At 46.5% G+C, this 25,415-nt stretch overlaps 1 protein-coding gene across 1 annotated transcript in view; it reads left to right on the forward strand.

Moving 5' to 3' along the window:
- The window catches only part of Myo16 (myosin XVI), a 403,324-nt gene that overhangs the window by 58,974 nt on the left and 318,935 nt on the right, over nt 1-25,415 (forward strand). The window contains exons 2-3 of the mRNA XM_027938777.3: nt 5,651-5,721; nt 19,230-19,373. Of these exons, the coding sequence (XP_027794578.3) occupies nt 5,651-5,721; nt 19,230-19,373 (215 nt within the window). The remainder of the gene's footprint in view (nt 1-5,650; nt 5,722-19,229; nt 19,374-25,415) is intronic.

The following is a 25,415-nucleotide window of genomic DNA, read 5'->3' on the forward strand; positions in this document are numbered from 1 at the left end:
CATTTTTTTATATATTTGTTGATTGATTGGATATCATCTTCTGAGAAGTGTCTGTTCCTTGGCCCATTTATTGATTGGGTTATTTGGTTTTTTGGTGTTAAGATTTTTGAGTTCTTTATATATCTTAGAGATTAGTGCTTTATCTGATGAGCATGTGGTAAAACTTTGTTCCCAAAATGTAGGCTCTCTGTTCACCTCACTGACTGTTTCTTTTGCTGAGAAGTTTTTTAGTTTGAATCCATCCCATTCATCGATTCTTGATTTTAATTCTTGTGCTATAGGAGTTTTATTAAGGAAGTTGGGACCTAATCTAACATGATAGAGATTAGGGCCTACTTTTTCTTCTAATGGACACAGTGTCTCTGGTTTAATTCCGAGGTCCTTGATCCACTTTGAGTTGAGTTTTGTGCATGGTAAGAGATAGGCGTTTAATTTCATTTTGTTGCATAGTGCTGGTAGGACTGGAAAATTGGTGCAGCCAATATGGAAAGCAGTAAAGAGATTCCTTGGAAAACTGGGAATGTAACCACCATGTGACCCAGCTATTCCTCACCTCAGTCTATACCCAAAGGACTTAAACACAGCATACGACAGTGACACAGCCACATCAATGTTTACAGCAGCACAATTCACAATAGCTAAACTGTGGAACCAACCTAGTCCATCCTAATCCATCCAGTAGATGAATGGATTAAAAAAATGTGGTATATATATATACACACAATGGAATATTATTCAGCAATAAAAGAGAATAAAATCATGGCATTTGCAGGTAAATGGATGGAGTTGGTGAATATAATACTAAGTGAAAAAACCAAAAACCAAATGCCGAATGTTTTCTCTGATATAAGGTTGCTGATTCATAATGGGGTTGCCGGGGGAGTGTGGGAGGATTAGACTATCTCTAGATAGGGCAGAAGGGAGGAAGGAGAAGGGAGGGGACATGTGGGTAGGAAAGACAGTGGAAAGTGATGGACATCATTACCCTAACTACAGCTATGAAGACACAAATGGTGTGACTCTACTTTGTGAACAACCAGACACATGAAAAATTGTGCTCTATATGTGTGATATGAATTGTAATGCATTCTGCTGTCATACATAACAAAATAGAAGAAAAAAAGGTCAGATTAAGTCAGAGAAAAAAAAAAGAAAGAAAGCTCTAGAGAGAGAGAGAGTGCTGAGGCTGTGCCCTCTACAGGTAATTGGAACCATGTTACCGAATCCATACTACAAACAGCTGTCTTTTTGAAGAAAGTATTTTAATCTAAATTTGGGCAGTTTCCCACAAAATTAGTAACTTTGAGGCATTAACTTGGTGTTTCCTGTTGTGATTTTGAGATTCCATTATCCCAGTGCTATTTTAGGTTAAGACCACAGTCCTTGGAGTTGGGATGCTATACCTGAGCTCTGCATCCCCTGCCCCACCTGTAGCCTCAGGCACACATCCTCCACCAGAGCCTCTGTTTCCTTACTGGAAAACAAGTAGGGTTGGAGAGAATGAAAACATGTTTTATGAAGTGCCCAGGACAGTGTTGGACTCTTAGGTACATAGAAGAGTGTTCAGTATGTTGGTTTCAGAAGATGGTCCCCAATCTTTTTCAGAAGTGCATGCTATAAACTAATTTTTATAATAGTGACATTTCTTCATCTCTCTTAACATGTAGTGATGTCACCAAGCTCTGTTTAACCGAGTCAGGATTTGGTTGGTACTGGCATAGGTGTATGAGAACACGCTGTCCTTATTTTGCCAATAGCTGACTTCATCTTATTCTAGAGTCTCACCCGGGGTAGAGGGGAAACCAGTTCATATCCAGTCTGTGGTTCTAATTGTTCAGTCTGATAATGGAAACTGCCCCATCAGAGACTAGTCCTTTCTGGGAAAAGCAAAACACCCCCTACCCTGGCCCCTGGCTCCCTCGTGGGGGTCTGACTATGGAGGGCACCAAGCTTGCTCACTCACATCTGCAGGGCAGAAATGGCTTTCTCAATCTTCACCTTCCTGTGTCTCCTTCTTCCTCCGTCTCCATCTGCTTACTATCAGCTCACAGGAGCCTATTATTAAACTCTCAGGGATTTTATGAGTCAGTTGTGAACCAGTTAAAAATTCCTGTATTAAAAATCAATTAAGGGCTGGGGATGTGGCTCAAGCAGTAGCACGCTCGCCTGGCATGCGCGTGGCACTGGGTTCGATCCTCAGCACCACATAAAAATAAAGATGTTGTGTCCGCCGAAAACTAAAAAATAAATATTTAAAAAATTCTCTCTCTCTAAAAAAAAAATATCAATGAACTTACAACGCAGTAGATGGTATTGAAAACAAGGTGGTGGTGTTCCCTTCCCGCAGGCTTGGTGTTCTCTTTGACCATGAACATTCCCCCTTCATACCCTGTTTCCTGTTTGGTGGATTGTCCCCTGTCCTTCAAGTGAATAGTGCTGAATTTGCATTGCTTATATTCTACACTTGAGTTCAACACTTAATAATGGGAGGGTTTGGGAAACCTCGGAGCACACCTTCAACGTGGATTCTGTGACGGGCTGCTGTGGAGTTCCATCACCTCCAGTGATTTTACTACTTGAAATCATCCAGAGATCCTGGCTGAGCGCCGGGAGGCATGCTGAGCATGCTCCACAGCTGGCTGGCTGACCCCCCACAGGAACCCCAGGATGTGGAGTCCAGTGACTGTCCCCAGTTTTGCAGGGAGAAAATCGAGGCATACGGTTCAGTAGCTTCCTGGTGGTTTTGCCAGGCGTCTGTTGATCCCAGACCTAAGAACGAGTCCCTGGTCCCTGGGGTGTGTGATGTACACGTGCCTGCACAGTGGACCCTGCCTCGCGGACTGCGTTTCACTGATTGCAGTCTGTGATCTTCCTCACTCTACATTTGTGCAAGTGCTCCACAGGGGGCAAGGCACTGTGGAAACAGGGGTTCAGGATAAAAGTCTTCATTTGCTAAAAGAATAAACATTGGGGTGAAAGTGCTTTTCACCTTCTGAGGAAGCCTTTGGCCAGCGTGAGAGGTGGAGTTTCTGTGGTTTTGCGTGGGGTGATGAGCATCAGGGTCAAGCGCAGGAGGGAGCAAGGGCGTTGTTTGACTCTGTCCCTGTGGTTTTATCTGGAGAGAGGCTGAAAAAGGGAGAGTGAATGTGCGCCTCCTACCACAAGCAGGGTGTCCCTGGAGCACAGTGGAGCCCCAGAGGCCAGGCCTGGCCCCCAACTCTTCTCCTTACTCTTGGGTACGTGAAAACCTGTTGCGCAGGGACATACCACTCAATGGCAGGTGGCAGCCTGTCCTGCACGTTGGCCTCCTTTGAGCAATACTCTGAAGCAAACTACTCAATGTCGATAGCGAACTGGTCACAGAAACAAATCCTTGCCTGAAGAAAGAGCAGCATGGCTTGATACCAGGATGGGGACAGGCCTGATTGGGTTTAGGAACGGCTCTCTGGGAGAGGACTGGAGTGGGCAGCTCGTAGGATCCGAGAAGGAGGCACAAAGCTTTGGTTTTGGCCACAGAACAAGAAGGTGTGTGACTTCTTGGGCAAGCAAGCTTTGGACTTGGGGTGCTCTGACCTAAGGAAAGGCTTTAGGGACACTTTGGGCTGTTTTTAGGTTGGTGGCTGCTCTCACTGGGCCACCTCCAGTGGGGGTGGGCAATCTGGAGCCCAGCCTGCCTCATCACCCTGCTGCACGTGGCGTCAGAGAACCTAGCCTTCTTGGCGAGGAGGGGCTGTGGGATAGCCGGTCTGACCCAGGCCTTCCTGGGGGTCAGGTGGAGTTGGGCAAGATGGTAGGAGAGGTCTAGAAGACAGGGGAGCTGGAGGAATAGACAAGAAGGGGCCTTGAGGTCACTTAACGTTATGGAGAATGTTTGTAGAAAGACAGGATCCCTCAGTGAGCAATGACCTTGTGATGACCTTGAGCTGTTTTGTACAGTTCTCTTATAATAAGAGTAACTTTTGGTTTAAATGTACTTTTTGTGAAAAATGCATTAATGCAATCTTATTAAGACCATGATACTGCTACTAACCATGGGAACTAGCATACTCCTTGGGGACCTGAGGGCCTCTCCACTGAGCTGCCCCTAAGCACCATGTGTGTAGCAGAGGATGCAGCTCTGTCAGTCTCACTGCCCAGCGGTAGCCCTGGTGCTAATGAGTTCACCTTTGCATTCAGATGGCAACTGAGGCCTCCTTTCAGCTGAGCTTATTTTGGTACCTGGCGTGTGCTTTGATGTACGCCACGTCACTGTTGGGATCTCCATGGCTTTCTCCCACAGTGCTTTGTGAGATTGGCAGAGACGTGCCCTGTTGACACAAGTGGACATTAAAGGTGCAGAATGTCAGCTCTGATTGTTTTCAACCAAGAGGCCCCGACAAGGTTAGCAAGCACAGTGGCCTAATGTCCTCCTGTCGCGATGGACAAAAGGTTAGACTTAAGCAGTCGAGGGGGAGAAATAAAGAATGTCCAAGTGCTTCTGCCCCTTTTAATGCTTTATTCACTCAAATCATTCAATACAATTTCACTCTATAGGTTCTTAATCAAGAAAATGACAATCCTTAATGCTAGGCACTGCAATAGACATCATCAATTCACAGCAAACATGTCAAGATTAATTAATTCTGAGCATTGCAAATACACTAAATCATGACAGGCTAATGACAGACATTCCCTCTGCTAAGTTCAAGTGTCAGTTCAAAAGTCTCAAGCCTTAGTCTTTAAGTCCAGCAGGTGCCCCCTCACTCAGGCCACGGTGACCAGGTCAGGAACCAAGGCAGGCTTCTCCTGGGGTGTAGCTGACGGCTGGCTGAGGAGAGTGTCGGAGGGAGAAGTTGCAGCTCTCTCCAGGGTCAAGATGTGGCTGTAGAGTTCGAGAACGGAGAGGAAGATGCAGAGGATCAGCAAAGGATGAAAAGTGTTGGGGTGTCGGTCCAGGTCCTCATCAGGTTCTCAGCTGAGAGCATCAGTGTCAGCCGGCTGAAAGTCTGTTCATTTGCTCTATTATTTATACTAAATTTGGGGACTTTTGACCCCCCCTTTCAATCCCTATCAGCTGCCACCAGATTTCTCAGTGACATCATTTACCCTGGGGTTAAAACTTCTGGTCTGGTGGGCCCCACCCTGATCCTTCACCCTTCCCTCTTATTGGGTGAGAACAGCCTGCCTGAGACTTCACTCTGAGTTTACCAGGGTGGGGAAGTGACTTGCTGGTGCCTGAGGGCCACATTGGAGGGCTCCTAGGTGTCCTGGTGAGACTGCAGGTTTCAAACTGGAGTTCTAAAATGGGGTTGCTTAGGCTCAGGCCTCAGGCCATCCTCACGCCACCTGAGCCCAGTGAAGTAGTGGCTGTTATTTATTTTTGTTGTACTAAAGAAGTGTGAGTGGACACTTTAGTACGCCAGCTCTGAAGATGTGGCCACCCTTGTTCCTTTGCATGACCGCGAGGAGGTCATGGCCAAGAGGAGGCCTATGTTTGGCTGGGAGGAGAAACCCACCAGTTGTCACCAAACGGAATGGAAGCTGGTGGTGATCTGTGCTTCTCCCCTGGCTCAGCTGCTCTGGTCTCGGGTGTCAACGAAGCGCTGCAGTTCGTGGTCAGGGGTGGAAGAGACTTGCTCCAACTCCATTCTCCTCTCTCGTTTTTTTCTAGTGCTCCGGCTCCTGAAGGAAGGGGCGGATCCACACACTCTCGTCTCCTCAGGAGGGTCCCTGCTCCATCTGGTAAGAACCGTGGCGGTCAGGGAGATGTGGGTGACCCCTGGAGAAGAAGCATGACTCAAGGGCTGAGGCCCAAAGCGCACATCTCTCTGACAGATGGTGTTGAGGAGAATGCTGTGCTTCCAATCCACAGGCTGGATCAGGAGCTGCACTTATTATTTCTGCTTAAAGTTTGTAAATAATCTTTAACAAATGCAGTTAGACAGCATCTGTCCAAAGGGAAATGTTTTCAAAATTAAGTGGTGTTCAAGGAACCAGTGAAGCGGTCCTGCACTGGTTGGGCCATAGTGGACACTTGCTCTGTATTTTCTTCTGTAACTGTCCTTATTGCCCTAATGACATTTTACTCCCTCTGCTTATCATCTGGCTCATATCAGTGAATAGGACTCCCCTTACATGCCTTCACAAATGAGAGAGGGAATGATTAAGTAAATAAACAAATAACTGCATGTAAGTGTTATTAGGTTCACATGCAGGAGAGTTTTTGCTGACTTAGGCACAAAAATTAAGAAAAAAATCAACAATTACTTGATTTAGGGACATTTAGGACTTCTTTGAAGATAACTTAAAATCGAAAATACCAAGAAAACATTAGGAAAAATTCTAATTTAGGGTTACCTACCAAGACAAAAGCATTTCTTCAGGTTCTAGCGACTGTGATAGAGAGGGGTCCTGCCTCCCCCAGCCACGGGCTCCATCCTCACAGGGTGGCTGACCTCTACTGCACTTGGGAGTCACCTGGGAGCTGTAAAAACCTAACCCCTGATGCCCAGGCTGGGTCCCACCCTAGAGATCCCCACTTGGCTTTTCTGGGCTGCAGCTTGACCACTGGGAGTTTCAGTCTCTTCAGGTGACTCTAATTCGCAGCCATGATCAGGGAAAACTGCTTAAAGGAGACAGACTCCTACCGAAGGTGCACAAAATCTAGAAATCAGCTGATTGTGGAAAGCCAGCAGTCGGAGTGTGGACAGGAGGCGCTTTGCAGAGAGTGCAGGTGGCCTCTCACCAGCATTGGAAGGAGACCCAGGGAGGTGGGCAGGGGACCCTTCCTTCCCTGGAGTGCTCTGGTCTGAGACTCTGCACCTTGCACTGCCTTCCTGGCACTCGCAGTGAGCGCTGCCTCCCTAGATCCCACCGCTGGTTCCAAGCAGCCCTAAGCTCCCCACGCTCTCCTGAGAGCCTTCTGCAGGTAAGGGGCCTCTCGGCCAGCGTCCCCGGGTGTTGGCACCAGGTCCAGTCCTCATGTGTCTGCTTCTCCAGGGGGAGGTGGGCCTTTCCAGGAATGAGCCTGGAGAAGTCCCTGATGTGACGAGGGAAGTGCTGTCGGTGGGTGGGTGGGGAGTGGGGGGTGGAGATGAGAAGGGAGAGGGGCCAGGGCTACTTCTTCGCCCCTGAGCGTTGAAGGGCTCTGAGTTCTCTTTAGTGGACAAACCTCTGTCCTAGGAATCAGAACATCATCAGCTTTTTCTTCACTTTTGAAAAGCCAGAAAGCCGCCATCTCTCGTTGCCTGGCAGCCACCATGCTGAACCACAGTCTCTTCCCCGGGGCGTCCGCTTCCCCGCTGGCCTCCCATCTTGCCCTCCCTGGACTCCCAGCCCCACATGGCAGCTGGGTCGCCACTTTTTCTCCCAAATGCCCCAGGAACCTCCCTTCTCATTCAGGAAAATCCCAGGTCCGACCTGTGGCCGAGTCCTGGCCCTCAGCTGTGGGACCCACCTTCCGGCTCCTGCTCCTGCTCCCTGCTCTGCCCACCCTGGCCACTTGCTGCTCCTCAGCCCACGGGCCCTGGTCCTCCTCTGTGTGACCTGCAGTTACCACGGCCCAGGTGCACGCTGGCTGTGGGTTCTGCTCCAGCCCCTCTCCAGTGGCCACCCTGGCTTGCCCACAGGGCACCACACCCTGCAGGAGCCCTTCACAGGCAAGGCCACTTCATCCCTTTATTGTCCTCCTTCGACCTTTATGGCATAGGGGCCTGCGGCTGCTGTGCTCACTGGAGTCACCTCAGTGGCAGCGAGGACCATGAGCTCTGTGACCCCCAGAGCACACCTGGCACGGCAGGATGGGGGATAGTGATGGTGGATGTCTGACTAAGGTGGCTGTCTGATAGATTAACCTGAGGCTTGTGTAGACTAGGGCTGAGAAGGTTCCGGACACGCGTTGTGTGCTCATACTGAGTTTGGTTTTCTGAGGGAGACAGAACCTCACTGGTGGATGACAGTGGACCAGAGAGGATGATACGGGGTGCAGGAAGGGGCCCTTTATCCAGTCCCACAGCACAGGAGCCCTGCCTCTCCACAGTCCTGCCCTGGGGCTTCCACCTGAGGGTTTGGCGCCTTGCTCTCTCCCAGACGGCAACTCAGACACTGCAGCCGGCCGTCTTAGATGCTTGGTCCCATCATGTGGTGGGTGGCCTTGCAGTCTGAGGGGAGCCACTGCTTAGAGCAGGCCCAGGATGTGAGCCTGCTCTGGTTAAGGAGAAGGCCGTCACCTTAGGCCCGGGTAGAGGGAGTACAGAGATTCAGAAACAGCAGGGCCGGAAGGAAACAGGGGGAGGTGGAAGCACCCGAGGCCCCCCGTGCTGCGGCTGGGCTGGCATTGCCCTCTTGGGCCGTGATACCAGGACAAAGGAGGACCACGTGAGGACCTAGAGGTGGCTGCTGAGGGAGCAGGGGCTGGGGCTGGAGCCTCCTCCTGGGGTGACTGAGCAAATAAAAACAAATGAACAATTGCAGGTTGCCAGAGAGACAAAATCACAGGTTTCAGAAAGCCGTGGGGGCTGAGGAAGGCAATTTAGCCGTCTCCAGTGTCAAGCGTGGGTAGCTGGCTGGGCCCCACCCCGCGGGCATCCTGCACTGCGCTGCTCCTCGGGCTGAGGCCCTGATTACATGGCTTCCATCGCTGCCCTGGAGCGGAGGCAGCAGGGTGCCCAGGGCCAGCCTGAGCTGCAGGCATGAGGAGGCTCCCGGGACCCTCCTTGTCCAGCTCCAGTAGCATTCACCAACACCGTAGTCTAGGTACGGATTTTTGTAGGACATTCTCTTAGAAGTGCCAGAAAACCTTTTATTTGGGGAATTAAAAATCCCCATAGGATCCAATTTTGATATTTCAGAAGCAGATTTTCACATTTTTAGTCAAGTAGTATCTTTACTTAAACTTCTCCTTAACACATTTTCTGCGAATACCCTTGGCTCGGTCTGTTTACCCAGCATGATCAACTCATGCAACACAGGACAGTATCGAGCACTGCTCGCTCGCTCGCTCGCTCGGGGGATAATGGCCAGCGGAACAGCATCTGCCCCCGGAGGTGCATCCCAGGAGGACCACAGGGAAGAAACCTCAGGTTTAACCCTTGCTGAGAAGTTGTGCCCTTGGGAACAGAATTACATAGGTTTGGCTCAGTTGTCCAGAGTTCTGTGTCATTGTGTTTAATAACTGAACCGTGAGAATGACATGCAGAGCTTTTCCATCTGTACTGTGCAGGTCAGATCACAGCCGAGCCCAAGTGAAATGCTCTAGAAATAAGAAATGCCCTTTCTTCTACTGAGTGAATTCCACTTTTACAAAAACATGGCATTTAAACAGTGGGATTTCTGCAGATACTAAAAATATGGAGCTATAGTGGATTAAAAAAAAAATGTCCAAGATGTCGGTACATGCCAAAACAGGCTAAAGAATATAAAAATAGTGCTTGCAGCACAATCAGATAGATACTACAGATAGGTAGGTTATACATAGATGATAGGAGGTAGGAAGGGCAGATAGATAATCCTTTACCACAGCACAGAAAATACCTGAAGGAAAGAAGTTTTTGAAAGTGACTTGGATGGGAAAGAAATGAGATCTTTCCATTTTTAGTGTTTCCTGTTACGTATTGCTTGAGCATTTCCAATAAGTATGTTTCATGTAGTAACAAAAACTCATAAATAAGGCTGTTTTGATTAGATGTTTAAATGTTAAGTGCTTTAGTAACTTTGCTCTTCTGAAAAGAAAATCTGTTGTTCTTCAGTGGGCTGCTCTTTGGGCCTCTCTGAGTTTCTGTCAAGTCTGCTGTTGTGAGAAGCAGAGACAAGTAGGAGCTTCCTGCAGCAGAGGCGGTGCAACAGCTTTTCTGTTCAGAATTGAGCAGAAAATATTGTGCTTTGCTTTGCTGTTCCAAAAGGAAAAGGGCAAAATCTGCAAGGGTAAATTCAAGCAAGGATTTCCCTCTTAGCAATGAGAATGTGCCCTCTCCCGGAGCTGTCCTGCAGCGTTCCCCTGGCTCTGGTAGAGGGAGTCACACAGCCTGTGCTGCAGGAAGCTGAGGGGCAGGGGAAGGGGCAGAGGGAGGAGAAAGGCTAACCTCAGTGGGAGGGGGCAGCCTGATGTCTACTAGAGCAAGTGAAGGTAGGGGCTCATGGAGAGAGAGAGAGGGACTCTTCACCTTGTCCCAGGGAAGTGATTTAAGATGCACGTTCCTAACCAGACTTGGCTTTTTATAATCTAGTATCTGTTTGCTCTCGGAGAACCCGAGCATCCATAATTGTCAAGTGCACACTCCAGGATTTTAGATCAGCCCAGCATCCTACTGAATCCTGGGTGAGACTCAGAACTGCACTTTGGGCCTATTTTTCATGACAACCTGTGAGCATAACTTGGGAGCAAAAGGGCAACAGAAGAGCAAATTGCAATGATTTTTGGACAGCTAGCCAGAAACTACAGGAGTTGTGCATTTCTGAGGGAACACACTGCTCAGGTGGATTTGCTAAACCTCAGATGACAAGGCCCTTCTGAACTAGATGGCTTTCAGTTTTGTTTTGATCTTGTTTTGCTTTCATCTCTCTGCAACAAGGCAACCCATCTCATTAAGAACCAGGACCCTTTCTTGGCAGTATGAAGGCAGATAAGCAAGGCGTTTTCCACACACTTCCTGTAGGACTCTGGTCACCTTCAAGAACTTGGACATGGCAGGCTTTGAAGCGCGGTGCAGAGCCTCGTGTAAGAGAAACTGGAGTACCACACCAGGACAGTTTCCCTATAGCATCGGTCCCACACCCCGGCTCAGAAGCCTTCCTTGAACAGCTCTGAGGATGTCTGACTCCCTCACGGTACCAGGACACCTGTAATTCCACACATGCTGTTTCTCTCTACTGTTCCTTTCTTCTCTTGCTGTGGGGTGCTCCACTGTCTTGGCTCAGCAGCCAGCTGACTTCCCCATCACCGCTGTCTTCACTGCAGGTCCCGTGCCAGCTGTGGGCTCACAGGGGGCCCCCTGCCAGCCTCTGGCTGAGCTAGGCACTGGGCCCAGGGTGGGCCCTCAGGATGGGCTTTAACTAATGATGGTGGAAACCTCGATTCTGCAGCCCCACATGACTCAAGGCCTCTGATCCTTTAAAGCTGTGTGGGTGCATGACCATCCATTTAATCTCATGTAAATCAGTCTTCAGTGAAGTTTATCTTTTAAGTTAGAGTTGAGTTTGCTTTTTAACTGATACATAAAACATAAACACTATCACACTAGTGGAGGACCTGTGCTGTTTCAATCATGTTCGCAGCGTGTGTGTTCGACTCGGCTAGATGTGTCCGTCGGCTGAACATTTCTTAATGGTGAAAAGCAGTCAAGTTCTTCTTCAAGCTTTTCTTTGTTCCTCTGCTTGATCAGTTCCCGTCAGCTCCCACTGTCCACAGTGATGCACAGAGTGTTGGATGTGCTTTCTGACTCCAGAGCAAAGTGCCCAAAGCTAGACCATGCGCAAATCAGGTTTATTTAGCCTACAGTTCTGGAAGCTGAAAGTCTGAGATGAGTGAGCCCCCAGTTCAGCTCAGGGGTGGCCTCTTTAGCTGTCACACTGGGTGGATGGCATCATGGCAGGTGTGCGTAAGAGGGAGTGATCCCCTAGAAAGACCAGAGGCTGGAGAGTGGGAAGAGGTGGGGCTGTCCTACAAATCACTCTTGTGGACTTCCTGGGGTCCACTGTGACCCTTTCAGTCCTTACTGAGGGCACTGCTCCTAGTGCTCTGACCACTTCCCACTAGGCCCTGTCTCTGAAGGGCCATCCCCTCAACACCTCTGTGCTGTGGACCACAACTCCATACACAACCCTTGGGGACACACCCCCTGCAGAGCACCGCAGCTACATGTGCCCTACACCCCAGGCAGAGCTCTTCTTGAGGGCACTGTCCATTTATGAAGGGTGCCACTGTGTGATCCATCTCTGCAGACACGCTGTCCAACACAGTGCCCGGAGAAGCGTGACCTGCTACAATCTCGACCATTGGAGACAAACTCGGTGCTGACAGGGGAGCGTTTCCATCCATGTGACAGGGTACCAGACTTGTCAGGGCTACAAATTCCTGGACATGCATTAGAAGGACATCGGAGTCTTTCAAGTGACGAGCTAGTTCTTAATTAAACTCTGCTTGAGTTGCCTGGAACCTCTGGCTATTTGGAACGTCTGTGGAAATAATAAATATAGTCAACTTGGAGTATTCTGAATAGTTTATCCATGGGAAGAGAGTTTGGAGGATAGTTTTGCTAGAGAAAAGACATGCAAGAAGCAAAAGTGATAAGTGCATTCGATGGCAGTTTAATGCCATCATTTATTTCTTCTTTGAAAATAATTTTGTCACCTTAGATTTCTGTCGATTTTATGGTGAACACATTCAAATTGCTCAAAGTCCTTGGAGATACATAATGCATTATTGTTAATTATCTTCCCTGCTGTGCCAAGGAACTCCCACACCTATTCCTCCTTCCAAATAATAACATCACACTCGTTGATTGACGCCCCCCACCCCCATCTCTGGGAACCACTATTCCAGCTCAGCTTCCGAGATGAACAGTGTTCCATGCCACTTCCAAGCGTGATCCTGTGGTTTGTCTTTCTGTGCTTATTTCACTTCACATAATGATCCCCTGGTGTGATATAGTGGCAGAGAACTGGACATGTTTTCATAAGAAGAAGTGAAAGAGGTGGCCCGAGCTAGTGATGTGAATGCAAAGGAGCCTGTGCAGATTACAGAGTGGTGGCAAAAGTATGGGAAATAGCAACAGATCAAATGAATTTGGCTACTGTTTCTTTCTCTCTCTCTCTCTCTCTCTGCAATTTTTTTGAGCTACTGAGAACCTGTAACCACAGCTGATTCAAATAGACAGTGCCGCTGTATCACCCTGTCCACCAGTGTCCACCAGAAGGTTCCGAGACACCTGGCTGCTTGTTGGGTACTAGAGCTGTGCCCACCCCTGACTCACTCAATGCACAACCCCTGGAATGAACTGGACATTGTCCAGCACCGGGTTTCTCTCTCCTGTGCCTTGGGGGCTCTGGGATCAATGCGGAGAAGGGAAAGTTCTCAGTGAAAAGGAAACGGGTAGACGTCGAGGAAGTTGATGTTATGGTAGATCCAAGACTCATTTTTTAAAAATTGGCAAAAGATAACTTTCATGTGTGAACATGAATTTTAATATGTGAACTGTAAGTATTTTTGTTAATTTTTTTTTTTAATTTTCTGAAAGATTTCAGGATTCCCCATGACATGCTTGTTAGTGAACTAAAGAACTAAGACATTCAAAACAGCCCTCTGGCGGACAGAGGGAAAAGACGTGTCTCAACTTTAAAATCACCTTTGTCACTGGTTTCGAGATTTTCCGTCCTTTCAGCTGAGTTGGTAGTGGGGATGGTGTTGGGCTTGCACATTGAGAGCCATTATCTTTGTTCAGAGACAGTGGGGGGCCGAGAAGGCAGCGCAGAGCACACCCAGTGAGGTTCCAGGGCCAAGTGGGAGCAGCCACTTGCTGCTTCCACCCCCACTCCGCTGTCCCTGGGGGAGGAGCTGGCCACCCTGCTGTCCTCGTCTGTGGTGGGTGAAGAATGGGATATTGGGTCATAGATTGGGGTGTTAGAACTCAGTATTTCAGAGGGGAGCTGATTTTGTGGGTGGCAAGTGCAGAGGGGCAGATAAGGACCAGCAGGTACAAAGGGAGACACCTGCGGCTCCTGCAGGGTGAGTTTTCCAGGGCTGTGGGTCACATCAGTAAGTGATGTTCAGATCCGAAACGAGGCTGTTACCACGTCCCCAAGTCTCCCAGGAAGGAGGGAGTGGCCAGGATGGAAGCATAGGAGGCCCATGAGGACAGGGCAAGGCTGAGAAAGAAGCCCACATGATGAACAGTGATTCTGGAAGGATCGACAGTAGGTTCAGACGATATAGAAGCTTTGGAGGGCCCAGGGGGAGAATAATGTGAGAACATTTTACTTACACTCGAGGAGGACTCAGGCATTAGGTTATTTCCGTGGGGTGCCCTGCACAATCCCGGATAAGGAGAGATGATTTAAAATGAATCGTGTTCCAGAAGAAAGAAGAGTAGTGTGTGCACACGAGGGAACCTGGGAGGTTGGCAACACAGGGCAGGCTGGGTGTGGTACACGTGGCTGCCACGTGCACAGTGTGTGGGAGGGGACGGCAGCCCGGTTCAGGTGTCTGTGTGCAGAGTCCCAGGGTCCTGTAGGACAGCAGCCTGGTTCAGGTGTCTGTGTGCAGAGCCACAGGGTCCTGCAGGATGGCAGCCTGGTTCAGGGCATGTGGTGCAGACAGCCACAGGGTCCTGCAGGACACAGCCTGGTTCAGAGTGTGTGGTGCAGAGAGCCACAGGGTCCTGCAGGACGGCGGCCTGGTTCAGGGACATGGGGTACAGAGAGCATAGGGTTCCAGAGGGAATAGGGTACACAGGGTACTGTAGGACAGCAGCCCAGTTCAGGGCGTGTGGTGCAGAGTCCCAGGGTCCTACAGGGCAGCAGCCTGGTTCAGGTGACTGTGTTCAGAGCCACAGGGTCCTGCAGGACAGTGGCCTGGTTCAGGGGAATAGGGTGCAGAGCCACAGGGTCCTGCAGGGAAGCAGCTTGGTTCGGAGCGTGTGGTGCAGAGTCCCAGGGTCTTGCAGGGCAGCAGCCTGGTTCAGGTGACTGTGTGCAGAGCCACAGGGTCCTGCAGGGCAGCAGCCTGGTTCAGGGCATGTGGTGCAGAGAGTCCTAGGGTCCTGCAGGACAGCGGCCTGGTTCAGGGATGTGTGGTGTAGGACAGCAGGCCTGGTCAGGGTTGGGTCCTCCATAGAGTCACAGAGTGCTGTTAGGACAGTGGATCTGGTTCTGGGATGTGTGGTCCATGGAGCCATAGGGTCATGCTAGAAGGACACCCGAGTTTTCATGATTTGTTGTCTTGTCACTCACTGTCCTGAAATTATTGATAAGAAGCCCCACTTTTTCATTTTGCAATAGATCCAACAGATTATCTTCTGAGTTTTTCTTGGTATTTTGAAAGGAAGAGGATGGTTCAGGTGAGCATGGAGACATGCTCCATGTTGCAGGCAGAGAGAAGTATTGTCACAGTTCTGCTGAGCACGACAGGAGTGCGGGCTCCTTCATTTTCTCCGTGCTGTAAGGTGTCACCAGAAATTGGATGATACCAAGAAGAGGAGCCTGAACTGGGAAGATTTGCTAGCTTGAAGGAAATCCTCTGTAGGGAGAATTAGATTCCCCGACTAACCATAATATTGTAAGAACATTGTAGCGGGGATGTTCAGCTTTCTTCATTTCTTCAGACAGGTGTGATTAGAAGGTATTTATTGCTGTCAAATTATTATTCATAATCCTCTGAAATGTGAATCTGAACGTCACTTCACTCCAGAAGGCTGATATCCCTTTCAGCCTTGCATCTTGTTAACTTTTTTTGGTGAAAGATACTGAAAATCCACACCTCGTTTATAATGTGGATTCCTGGGGCAGAGGACAAGGGTAGCTTGACAGGTCAGACGGAGGACGTCACCTTGTTTTTTGTGCAGGTGTGATCAGAAAGATCAAGAGAGTAAAAAAGAATCACTTGCAGATGGATTTCACAGAATAGGTGGGTTCTGGGTGCCACATGACGAAACCAGTTTGCTGCGCCTTCCTGTTCTGGTCCTCACCTTCTCTGTCACTGTTCCCAAGCCTGAAGCGATGGTGAGTAGGCTCACAGCTCACGCTGCCAGGCTCCTGATGTTAGTGAGGCCTGTGCTCTTGACACATGGGGCTTGGAGTGTCGGATGCACATACCTCAGCTGAGAGCTCTTCCGTGAAGGTGCGTATGTCTGCCTTTGCCCTGATGGCTTCCTGGCATCCGGCAGTGGTCAGGCCACCATTCATGTGGCCCTGAGGCTATGGAGTGGCACCCGACTTCCTGAACACTCTTGAGGCTGTCAGGGAACGGAGGACCACATATGTCCTCACAAAGATGTCTCCTAATCCCTGTTATAATTCTAGCCTTCCCATTTTCCACTCCTTTTCATTAAGGGTGAATTTTGCCTGTGATGCACGGTGTTCAGAAGCATATTTCCTTGCAGGGATGCCCAGTTGTCTCAGCATAGTTTGCAGAAAGAATACTTTTTCTCCCCTGAATTTTCTCTGCAGGCTTTTGGAATGCTTGTTGGTCGATTAGTGTCAGTGGAGCTCTTGAAGTTAGGTAGCTTTTATGCAATGACTTATTCTAAGATTTGGGGGCGATCCTCGGTCCTTTGCATTAACTTATAAATTTTAGATTCACATTTTCAATTCCTACAGAAACACCTGCAAGAATTTTCCTTGCATTTGAGTCAAATTGATGGATCAGCATGAGGAGGCTTCGTTAATGATATTGTGCCTCTAACCCAAGAATATACCCCATGTTTTCATTAGTTTAGGTCTTCAAAAATTTTGTCTCACCAATGTTTTGTTGATTTTTAGAATGTGAGTCTTACATTTTTTTTGTCAGACTTTTTACTAAATATTTCAAAAAACTTATATCATTTTAATTAAAAAAAATAATTTCCCTAAACTTGGTTGCTGGTATCTAGAATACCATTGATTTCCGAGGCTTGATTTTGTGTCCTACAACTTTGCTGTGGCCGGTGGTTGGTTAGATGAGTTCAGACCCTCCATGGCATTTTCCCCATGGAGGGAAATGTCACCTGTGAAGGGGCAGCTCTCCGTCTTCTTCCATCCTAGCTGGCTCCCATTCCTTTTGCCCTGGCTGGACCTGTCGGGTCAACTTGGTGAGAAGTGGTAAAGTGAATATTTACTATTCACTTTTTATTAACGAATGCAGAAGATTTTATTAATTTTAGCAGAAAGCATTCAGGATGTCTTGTAGACTCATGTCTTGCTGCTTCATCTAGTCTGCCTTTGAACTGGGACATTAAAAGCTTCACACTTATTTCCATGATTGCTTGTAGGGTCATGTGGAAGTCCACCCTTTGGCTCTGTTTACTAGTGCCCTCTACTCCCCTTTCCACTTTTTCTGCCTTCTTAGGGATTATTTTCTATGATTGAGGTTCATCTGCTCATGGTATTATGTACTGTATTTGCTATTTTAGAGGTTGTGTTCCTATTTTAGGATATAACTTATCCCAGTCTGGTTTCCACCAACATCCTACCCTTTAACATACAGCTGATAACATGACTGACGACGTTCTGTTCTCCCTCTCAGCACAGTTTACATTTACATATATCATAAGCCCTAAGCTCCATCCTTACCTTAAATGCTGAACTGGATTTTGAAGCTATTTCAACAATAAGCACATTCATCTCTGTTCTGACGTCTTTGCCTGTGAAGGTCCCCGGGCTCCCTGGTGCTGCGCTCAGGTTTTAGCATCATTTTTCTCCTCTGTTCTCTTTTGTGGGATTCGCGTGACGTCTCCAGGCCCACTGCTCTTTCCTTCTGTGACATCTCGTCTGCTCTTAGGTGCATCTTGGCCACGTGGGGCCTCCCATCCCCACAAGTTACCGAGTCTCTCTTCTTCCTGTGACTGGCTCCATTTGAACAGCTCTCCCTCTTCCGGTGGTTTCCCTTGGCCAGTTTTTCTCTTACCGTGTGTCCTGGCGTCTGCTCCTCTGCATTCCTGGGAATTTTTATTGGATTCTAGACAGGAAATTCTGCCTTGCAGGGTACTGAATATTTTTGTATTTCTGAAAAGAATCTTGAGTTCTTGGGGGACTGCTGCTATTTGGAAACAACGTGACACTTTCAAGACTTGAATGTAAGATTTCTTAGGTTGCAAGGCAGAGCAGGACTTCATTTAGAACTAATCATCCCTCCACAGAGGGGAGACGCGCCTGGAACACCACACAGCCCCGTGCTGTGTACAGGGAACGGGCACCAGTCTGGCCACTGTGAGCTCCAAGTGCTCTTCCTTCTCTGGTGGTCACTCCCTGACTTCAGGGAGTGAGGGAAGGTGGGTCCAGCTGCATGCTTGAGGGGCCTTTTGTCTTTGTGCAGCTCCTGACACCTGATGAGCCCACCTGGGTCCTGTGGCTCTCCCTGTGCCATGGACCTCCCTCAAGGCCATGGGCGGGAACCACAGCAGGGCTTGTCTGGTGTGCATCTGGACTTTTAGTGGTCATAGGTCTTGTCTTTCTTTTCCCTAATTGAGTCCAACAATAAGGTAATTCTGGCCTCTGTCACTTAGAAGCAGAAGTATTATCATGATTTATTAGTAATTGTACTATCAGTTTTGAAGAGGTGGATAGTTTTGCATGACAGGATTTCTGGCCAGAATATTGATTTTGGGGAGGGAGATCTGTTCTGGGACATTCAGATCCTATAAAAAGGACATGGTTTACAACCCAGAAGTTTTATTCATCTATTAATAGGTCTTTTTTAAAAATAATTTTACTAATTTGCACTTGGTATTAATACAAAATAGAAATATACACTTGAAAACATTAATAAAAGGACAGAATGATTTTTATAACTCTGTGAAAAATGAATATCTAGAAGTTTTGAAAAGTACTGAAAATTCAAGGTGGTAGCAGGAGAGCATTTATCAAAGCACAAGACCATTCAGGCACAGCTGCCAGGTCCGTGTACCCTTTCAGCCAGCGCCGACTGGGGCTTGTCACATTCATCTGGGTTTTAAAATAAGAACAAAGTAAGATCCTAGATGATTTGATTTAATAGGTTGTGAAATATCTATAAAATACCATGAAGTCATTAAAATTTATGTCCGAAGACATTCTAGTTTCACCAGTCAACTTGCCGTCTGGCCTGTTGTGATGTGCCTGTAAGTCTCCTGCAGACAGTTTCAGAATGATTAGAGATTCAAGTTCAGTAGATCTTGCAGTGTCTTTGTCTATCTCAGATGCAATAAAATGGCTAAACTTTATTCTTTTGGGCAATTAAGAATTGTTCATGCTTTGAAGTAGAAGTGTAATATGATCGAATCTGTGTTTTAGAAAAAACAATTATTGAGAATGGCGCAAGATTTTCTGATATTCCTACCCACATGGCGGGAAACCAATAGGTGAAATAACACTTTTTAGCATGAGATCTTCCCTGCCTTATCCTGTTCGTTTCCACTGTCTGTGGGCCCAGTTCCCTGTCAGTGTGACTTCTGCCCCTTCTTCGGGTTAGCGGGGGAGCGTGAGGGCTCCCCTCTTTCAAAGCTGACGGTAAAACCGTCCATCTGTGAACCTTAGCAGTAGGTCACACTGGGCTACAACTTTGTTTTCTTTTTCCCGTCTTTCAGTGTGCTCGCTATGACAATGCCTTCATCGCAGAGGTCCTGATTGACAGAGGAGTCAATGTCAACCACCAGGATGAGGACTTCTGGACGCCAATGCACATCGCTTGTGCATGTGACAACCCTGACATTGTCCTGCTGCTTGTCCTGGTAAGCCACTCAGTTCTGTTTATCTGCCATCTCAAGACTTGGTGGCCCGCACTAGCCTGTGTATTTAATGACATTCACAAGGTGTGCTGTTGCATTTGAGGAAAATGTCCTCATTTGTGCACCTAGGACACGGGATCATGAGTATCTGAGGCTGGGGGTCACATAGTGCTAAGCCTGTGTAGATGCCAGGCCAAGCTTGACCCCTCTTGCCTTTCTTTGCAAATGCATGATTGATACAGGTCAGTGCTGGCTGAAATGGGGTGTTCGTTGTATTTTTCAATTCACTACCATTTGTTAAATTTTTAGCTAAATGGGCATGCAATCATATGGAAATGTGGCTTTTATTGCATTTCTGGTGGTTTCGCCTAGCACAGTACTGACCACAGCATTTGTACATGAAAATGGAAACTTCAGCAAGCAGTGGAGTTTGCTGTCTGTTGCTTTCTCTTACATCTTAGACCTGGCACTAATGCCCACACATATCAGTTGGGAATTAAGACTATTTTATGATTAGTTCAACTCTTAAAAGGGTTTTAAGAATCTATGCAAGATTTTTTTTAAAGCATACTGGTGTATAAGAAGAAGAATGATTTGGGTTCTTCCCATTATTAATAAAAATCATGTAATTCCCTAATGACTTCCTGTTTTGCGCCTGGCTTTTCACACACATTATCTCACCTAAGCTCTCGTGATTTTACATGCAAGAAAATTTTGTTCAAATATTTTAAGCAGCTTCGCATATGCCAAAAACAAACCCTAGAATTGTACTTGGGTTCCCTGAGCAGAGCCCATCATTTTGGGGTCCTCCTGCACTCACTGCCTCTGCGGCCGTAGCAAATTTCCGCCTGCTTGGTGGCTGAACCCTCACAGCCAGGGAGTCAGAGGTCTGAAATGGGTGCAATGCTGCACCCCTCGTGGGCTCTACGGAGAGCCCTTGGCTGGTCCTCGAATACGTGGGCTAGTAGATGCCCCACTCCAGTCTCCAGTCTCTGCACCCATGTCCAAGTCGCCTTCTACTTTCCTTTCTGAAGACATCCGACACTGGATTCAGGGCCCCAGCCAATGCAGTAGGACCTCATCTTAACTGGATAACATCTGCGAAGACTTTATTTCCAAGTAAGGGAACATTCCTAGATACCAGTTGTGGAACTTCGATGTATCTTTTAATGGGACAAAATTAAATGACTACATTGTCCCCTGCCTCCATTTTTAGAATTAGAAGCAGAGGCATTTGAGCATTAAACACTATAAACTGGGACTTCTTTAATTTTTTTTAAGTTTGTTTTCATTGAAGATGGACACAATACCTTTATTTTATTTGTTTATTTTTATGTGGTGCTGGGGATTGAACCCAGTGCCTCATGCATGCTAGACAAGTAGCTGTACCCCTGAGCCATAACCCTGGCCCCTAGGACTTCTTTAATCTTGTAAGAGGATTCATTTCATCTTAAGTTTTCTCATTTGTCCTGTAAGATCTTTTCTAAAGTGGGGATATATGTCACTGAAATTTTTTTTATTATTATTAAAAACTCTAAGATGGAGACTGTGTTAAATTAAAAAGGAAGGACAAAAGAAATAAAGATCAGCTTGGAATAGAAACTTTGGGAGTGCTCATTCTCTACATGAAAGGATGTAGAAGCTACTGAACTAAGAATATAATCTTTATTTAGAATCTTTATTAGAATCTTAATTTTGACAAAATAGAGCCTAAGAGGAATGACCGGCGGGCGGCAGGAAGGCCGAGTATATGCGCGGTAGTCCAGGACAATGCAGGGCACACCAGCCAGGGCCCTGGTCTCCTCTGAGGGACACCGTGCAGGGAGAACATCCAGTCTTTAGGATGCTGGGAGCTCGTGGAGTGTGAGGCTCTGCTGGGTGAGAGGGGCTTGGCTCGCGGTCTTTGCTCAGTGCCCTTCTGGATAGTTCAGTCCCTGGACGACGGGCGTCAGGTGGCTGGTTTCGGGCTGTGAGAATGGAAGAGCACGTTGCATGGTGACTTGTGTGTTCTGCTTGTGTTCTGATTATTCCTGAATATGGGAGACGCCAAAATATTCTCAAAACGTGTTTCCATTTACTTTCGTTAATTGTTATTAATTACACTAAACCTTTTGCCAAAAGAGACTATTTTAATTTTCCCTGCATACACAATGGTCATTTTTATTCTCAAAAGTCAGAGTTCATTTCCTTAGTGAAATTGATGGCCCAAGACTTCACCTTCTCGAATTCAGACAGGTTCGTCGGCTGTAGTTCATTGCCAACCCAAACTTTCTCCCTCAGTTCTCACGTGTCTCACCTCCTAATTTATGATAGCACAGGGCAGGAGGGTCTCTTCTTTAGGTGATCTCCTTGAATCCATACCTGGACCCTGGCAGCCTGCCTCACCTGCAGCATGTAGTGTCATCCGATAGCAGAAGCATCAGACATCACCAGGGGACTAAAGGAAGCAAGTCACGGAGGCCACCCTGAGGGCAGAGGCACGTGTTCTGGGCCAGAGCCAGGCTTCTGCAGGCCTCCAAGACTGCGTCTGGGTGTCACCATGCCAGGTGGCTTGTGACTCGGCTCTCCCCAGGAGCTCTTTGAATGGAAGAGGAAATGTATATTAACTTTCTTTTTACTGAATTCGCACAAGATCTTCCAAACAAATCAGCGGCAATGGCACTAATCCCAGTCTCCAAAATCTATTCTTAGACAAAGGGATGACTATTTTGAAGAAATGGCAGATTCTCACCCAACTTGGGATACCTTCGCCTCATTGGCTCACACAGTGGGAGCTCCATTGGGTTGAGGAGCGTCTCCATGATCCTTTTCTGTGCTCTCTTCTCTCCTCCTCATCCTTGGCACGTGACCCCATTTGTCCCAAAGGTCATCAGCACATACCTGCCTGCCTTCACATCTCACCTCGTTACGAACATTGCGCTTATTTAAATGACGGCTTATTTTTCTCTTGGTTCTCATGAGATACAAACTAACTCGACTGTCCAGAGGCCAGTTGCCTTCACAGTAAACACCTCCTCTGCCTGCAATACCGGGCTGGAAATTTGGTTCAAACCCTCTTACACTAGTGGTGTGTATGAGGAGCTCCGAGTCGGGCATTTACTTTAGAGTTAGCTTCCAGCAAGTCACAGAAGTAGCTAGTGGATGTGAACACAGCTGTCTGTCAGAACTGCACCCCGCACTGAGTTGACCCTCAGTGTACACCTGCTGGGTACATGAATCGATGGGTGTGTGAGCAAAGGGTCACTTCTGGAAGTCAGCCTGAACTGGAAGCTGTCCATATTAACTCATGTTTAGTAAAAGGAATTGTGTACTGTCTTCATAATTTTACGTGTCCTGGCATTCCTATCCTGTGCAGTGTTTTGTTCTTTGTTTTTGTTTTTGCCATTTACTGTTTCTTTGTTCACTAGTTATACATGATATTGAGGTTCATTTTGACATAATTTGCTCCATTTCAACCTTTAGAACTTTTCTCTCCCCTTCTGCCATCCCCTAATACCCTTCTTTTACTGTTAGTCCTCCTTCTATTTATTTATCGTTGTTTTAAGCTGTTGCATCATAGTTTTCCTGGAAACTGGAACACACTGTGCCTATTCATACAAGCACATGGAATAATTTGCTCAGTTGTATTCTGCAGTTCCTCCCCTTTCCCATTTCTCCTCCCTTCCCCTCAGTCTTCTTTCTCTTAATCACCCTTGAATTTAATTTAGAGGTACTTGCTTCAGCACACAAATTGTCTCATTGTCTGATGTTCCTTGTCTTTAAAAGGTGGAATCGAGAAGGAGAAACTGGTTTTATTTCATGTATGATTATAGAGTAAACGCTGCACTTTCCAGGTGATTGAGAGCCTTCTCGTGTCTCTGCAGGGCTGGTTCTCACACCACAGAATCACCCACCTCGTGTATAAGTGATATATCTGCTATTACTCATCCAGAAGGTGTACCTTCAGATCACCATCTTCATTCACATTCCAAGGAACGTGATTGATCACTATGGATGACACGGGGACTGTCCCAAGGGAACTAGTTGGCTCATTCCTTCACACTTTCTCCAAGAATGTATTGAGTGATGAGTTCTAGATGTTGCACAGTGAACAAGACCTCTTCCATTCTAGAGTCATGGCAAAAATGAACGGAGCAAGTCATAAAAGTGTACCACTGAGAGGTTTGATTGATGGGTGGACCAAGTCCAAGTAGCCTTTTGTACACAGTGCTAGCGTGAGCCCAGATATCCATCCGTGGAAATAGTTCACTTTTGAATAAATTTTGATGAAATATGTTGCCATAAAAATTCTAATTGCTATGAAAATATGTTCCTGCCAACAACCTCAAAAGAGAGATTTATTTTTCTTGCAGACTTTAGTGCCATTGTATGTGGTTTAGTGCCGTATGTTCAATGTTTCAGTTCCCAAAGTATTCGAGCGCCTACTGTTTCTGCTAAAGGGAGTCAGCAGTTAGCAAACGAAGCAAATTTTTGTTTTGTCAGTTTTTTAAAAATTGTTTCTTTTGTTTCAATTTCATTGATTTTTAGCTCTGATTTTAATTATTTCCTGTCTTCTACTGCTTTTGGTATTGATTTGTTCTTCTTTTTCTAGGGCTTTGAGACATAATGTTAAGTCATTTATTTGTTGACTTTTCTTCTTTTAAGGAATGAACTCTATGCAATGAACTCTCCTCTTAGAACTGCCTTCATAGAACTTCATAGAACTGTCCCAGAGATTTCAATATGTTGTATTTGTTTTCTCCTTCAACTCTAAGAATTTTTAATCTCCTCCTTGATGTCTTCTGCAACCCATTGTTCATTCAGTACCATATTATTCAGTCTCCAGGTGTTGGAGTAGCTTTTCTTATTTTATCATTGATTTCTAATTTCATTCCATTATAATAAGATAGAATGCAGGGTAGCATCTCTACTTTTTTATATTTGCTAAGATTTGCTTTGTGGCATAGCATGTGGTCTATTTTAGAGAAAGATCCTTGTGCTGCTGAGAAGAAAGTGTAATCTCTTGTTGAAGACTGAAATAGTCTATATTTAAGTTAAGTCTAAGTTATTGATTATATTATTGAGTTCTGTAGTTTTTTTGTTCAGCTTTTGTTTGGAAGATTTATCCAGTGGTGAAAGAGGTGTGTTAATGTTACCCAGAATTATTGTGTTCTGGTTTATTTGACTATTGAACTTGAGAAGAGTTTGTAGATGCTCCATTGTTTGGGGCATATAAATTTATTATTGTTGTGTCTTGTTGATGAATGGTTCCCTTAAGCAGTATGAAATATTCTTCTTTATCCCTTTTGATTAATTTTGGCTTGAAGTCTACTTTATTTGATATGAGGATGTCCATAGGTTCTGTTATCATCATATTCTGGAAACCCCTGCTTGCTTCCACAGTCCATGTGAGTGGTATGATTTTTCCCAACCTTTCATGGATTGGCACAGAGGAAGGCACAGAGATTTGATGTCTTTTCTTATGAGATGAGTCTCTTGGAGGCAGCATACTGTTGGGTCTTTTTTTTTTTTCCAATCCAATCTGCCAATCTATGGCTTTTGATTGGTGAGTTTAGGCCATTAGCATTCAAGGTTATTATTGAGACATGATTTGTATTTCCAGCCATTATTGCTTATTTCTGGTATTTAACTTGACTTGGTTTCTCTCTGATTAGATTTTCCTTTGGTGTAATCCCTCCCTCTGCTGATTTTCATCATTGTTTTTAATTTCCTCTTCATGGAATATTTTGATGAGGATGCTCTGTAGTGCAGGCTTTCTAGTTTTAAATTCTTTTAACTTTTCTTTATCATGGAAGGTTTTTATTTCATCATCAAATCTAAAGCTTAGTTTTGCTGGATATAAGATTCTTGGTTGGCATCCATTTTCTTTCAGAGCTTGGTATATGTTGTTCCATGATCTCCTGGCTTAGAGGGTCTGCATTGAAAAATCTGCTGAGATACGAATCGGTCTCCCCCTATATGTGATCTGATTCCTCTCTCTTGCAGCTTTTAAGAGTCTATCCTTATTCTGTATGCTAGGCATTTTCATTACAGTGTGCCTTGGTA

This window comes from Marmota flaviventris, chromosome 4, assembly GCF_047511675.1.
Source record: "Marmota flaviventris isolate mMarFla1 chromosome 4, mMarFla1.hap1, whole genome shotgun sequence".
Classification (NCBI taxonomy): Eukaryota; Metazoa; Chordata; class Mammalia; order Rodentia; family Sciuridae; genus Marmota; species Marmota flaviventris.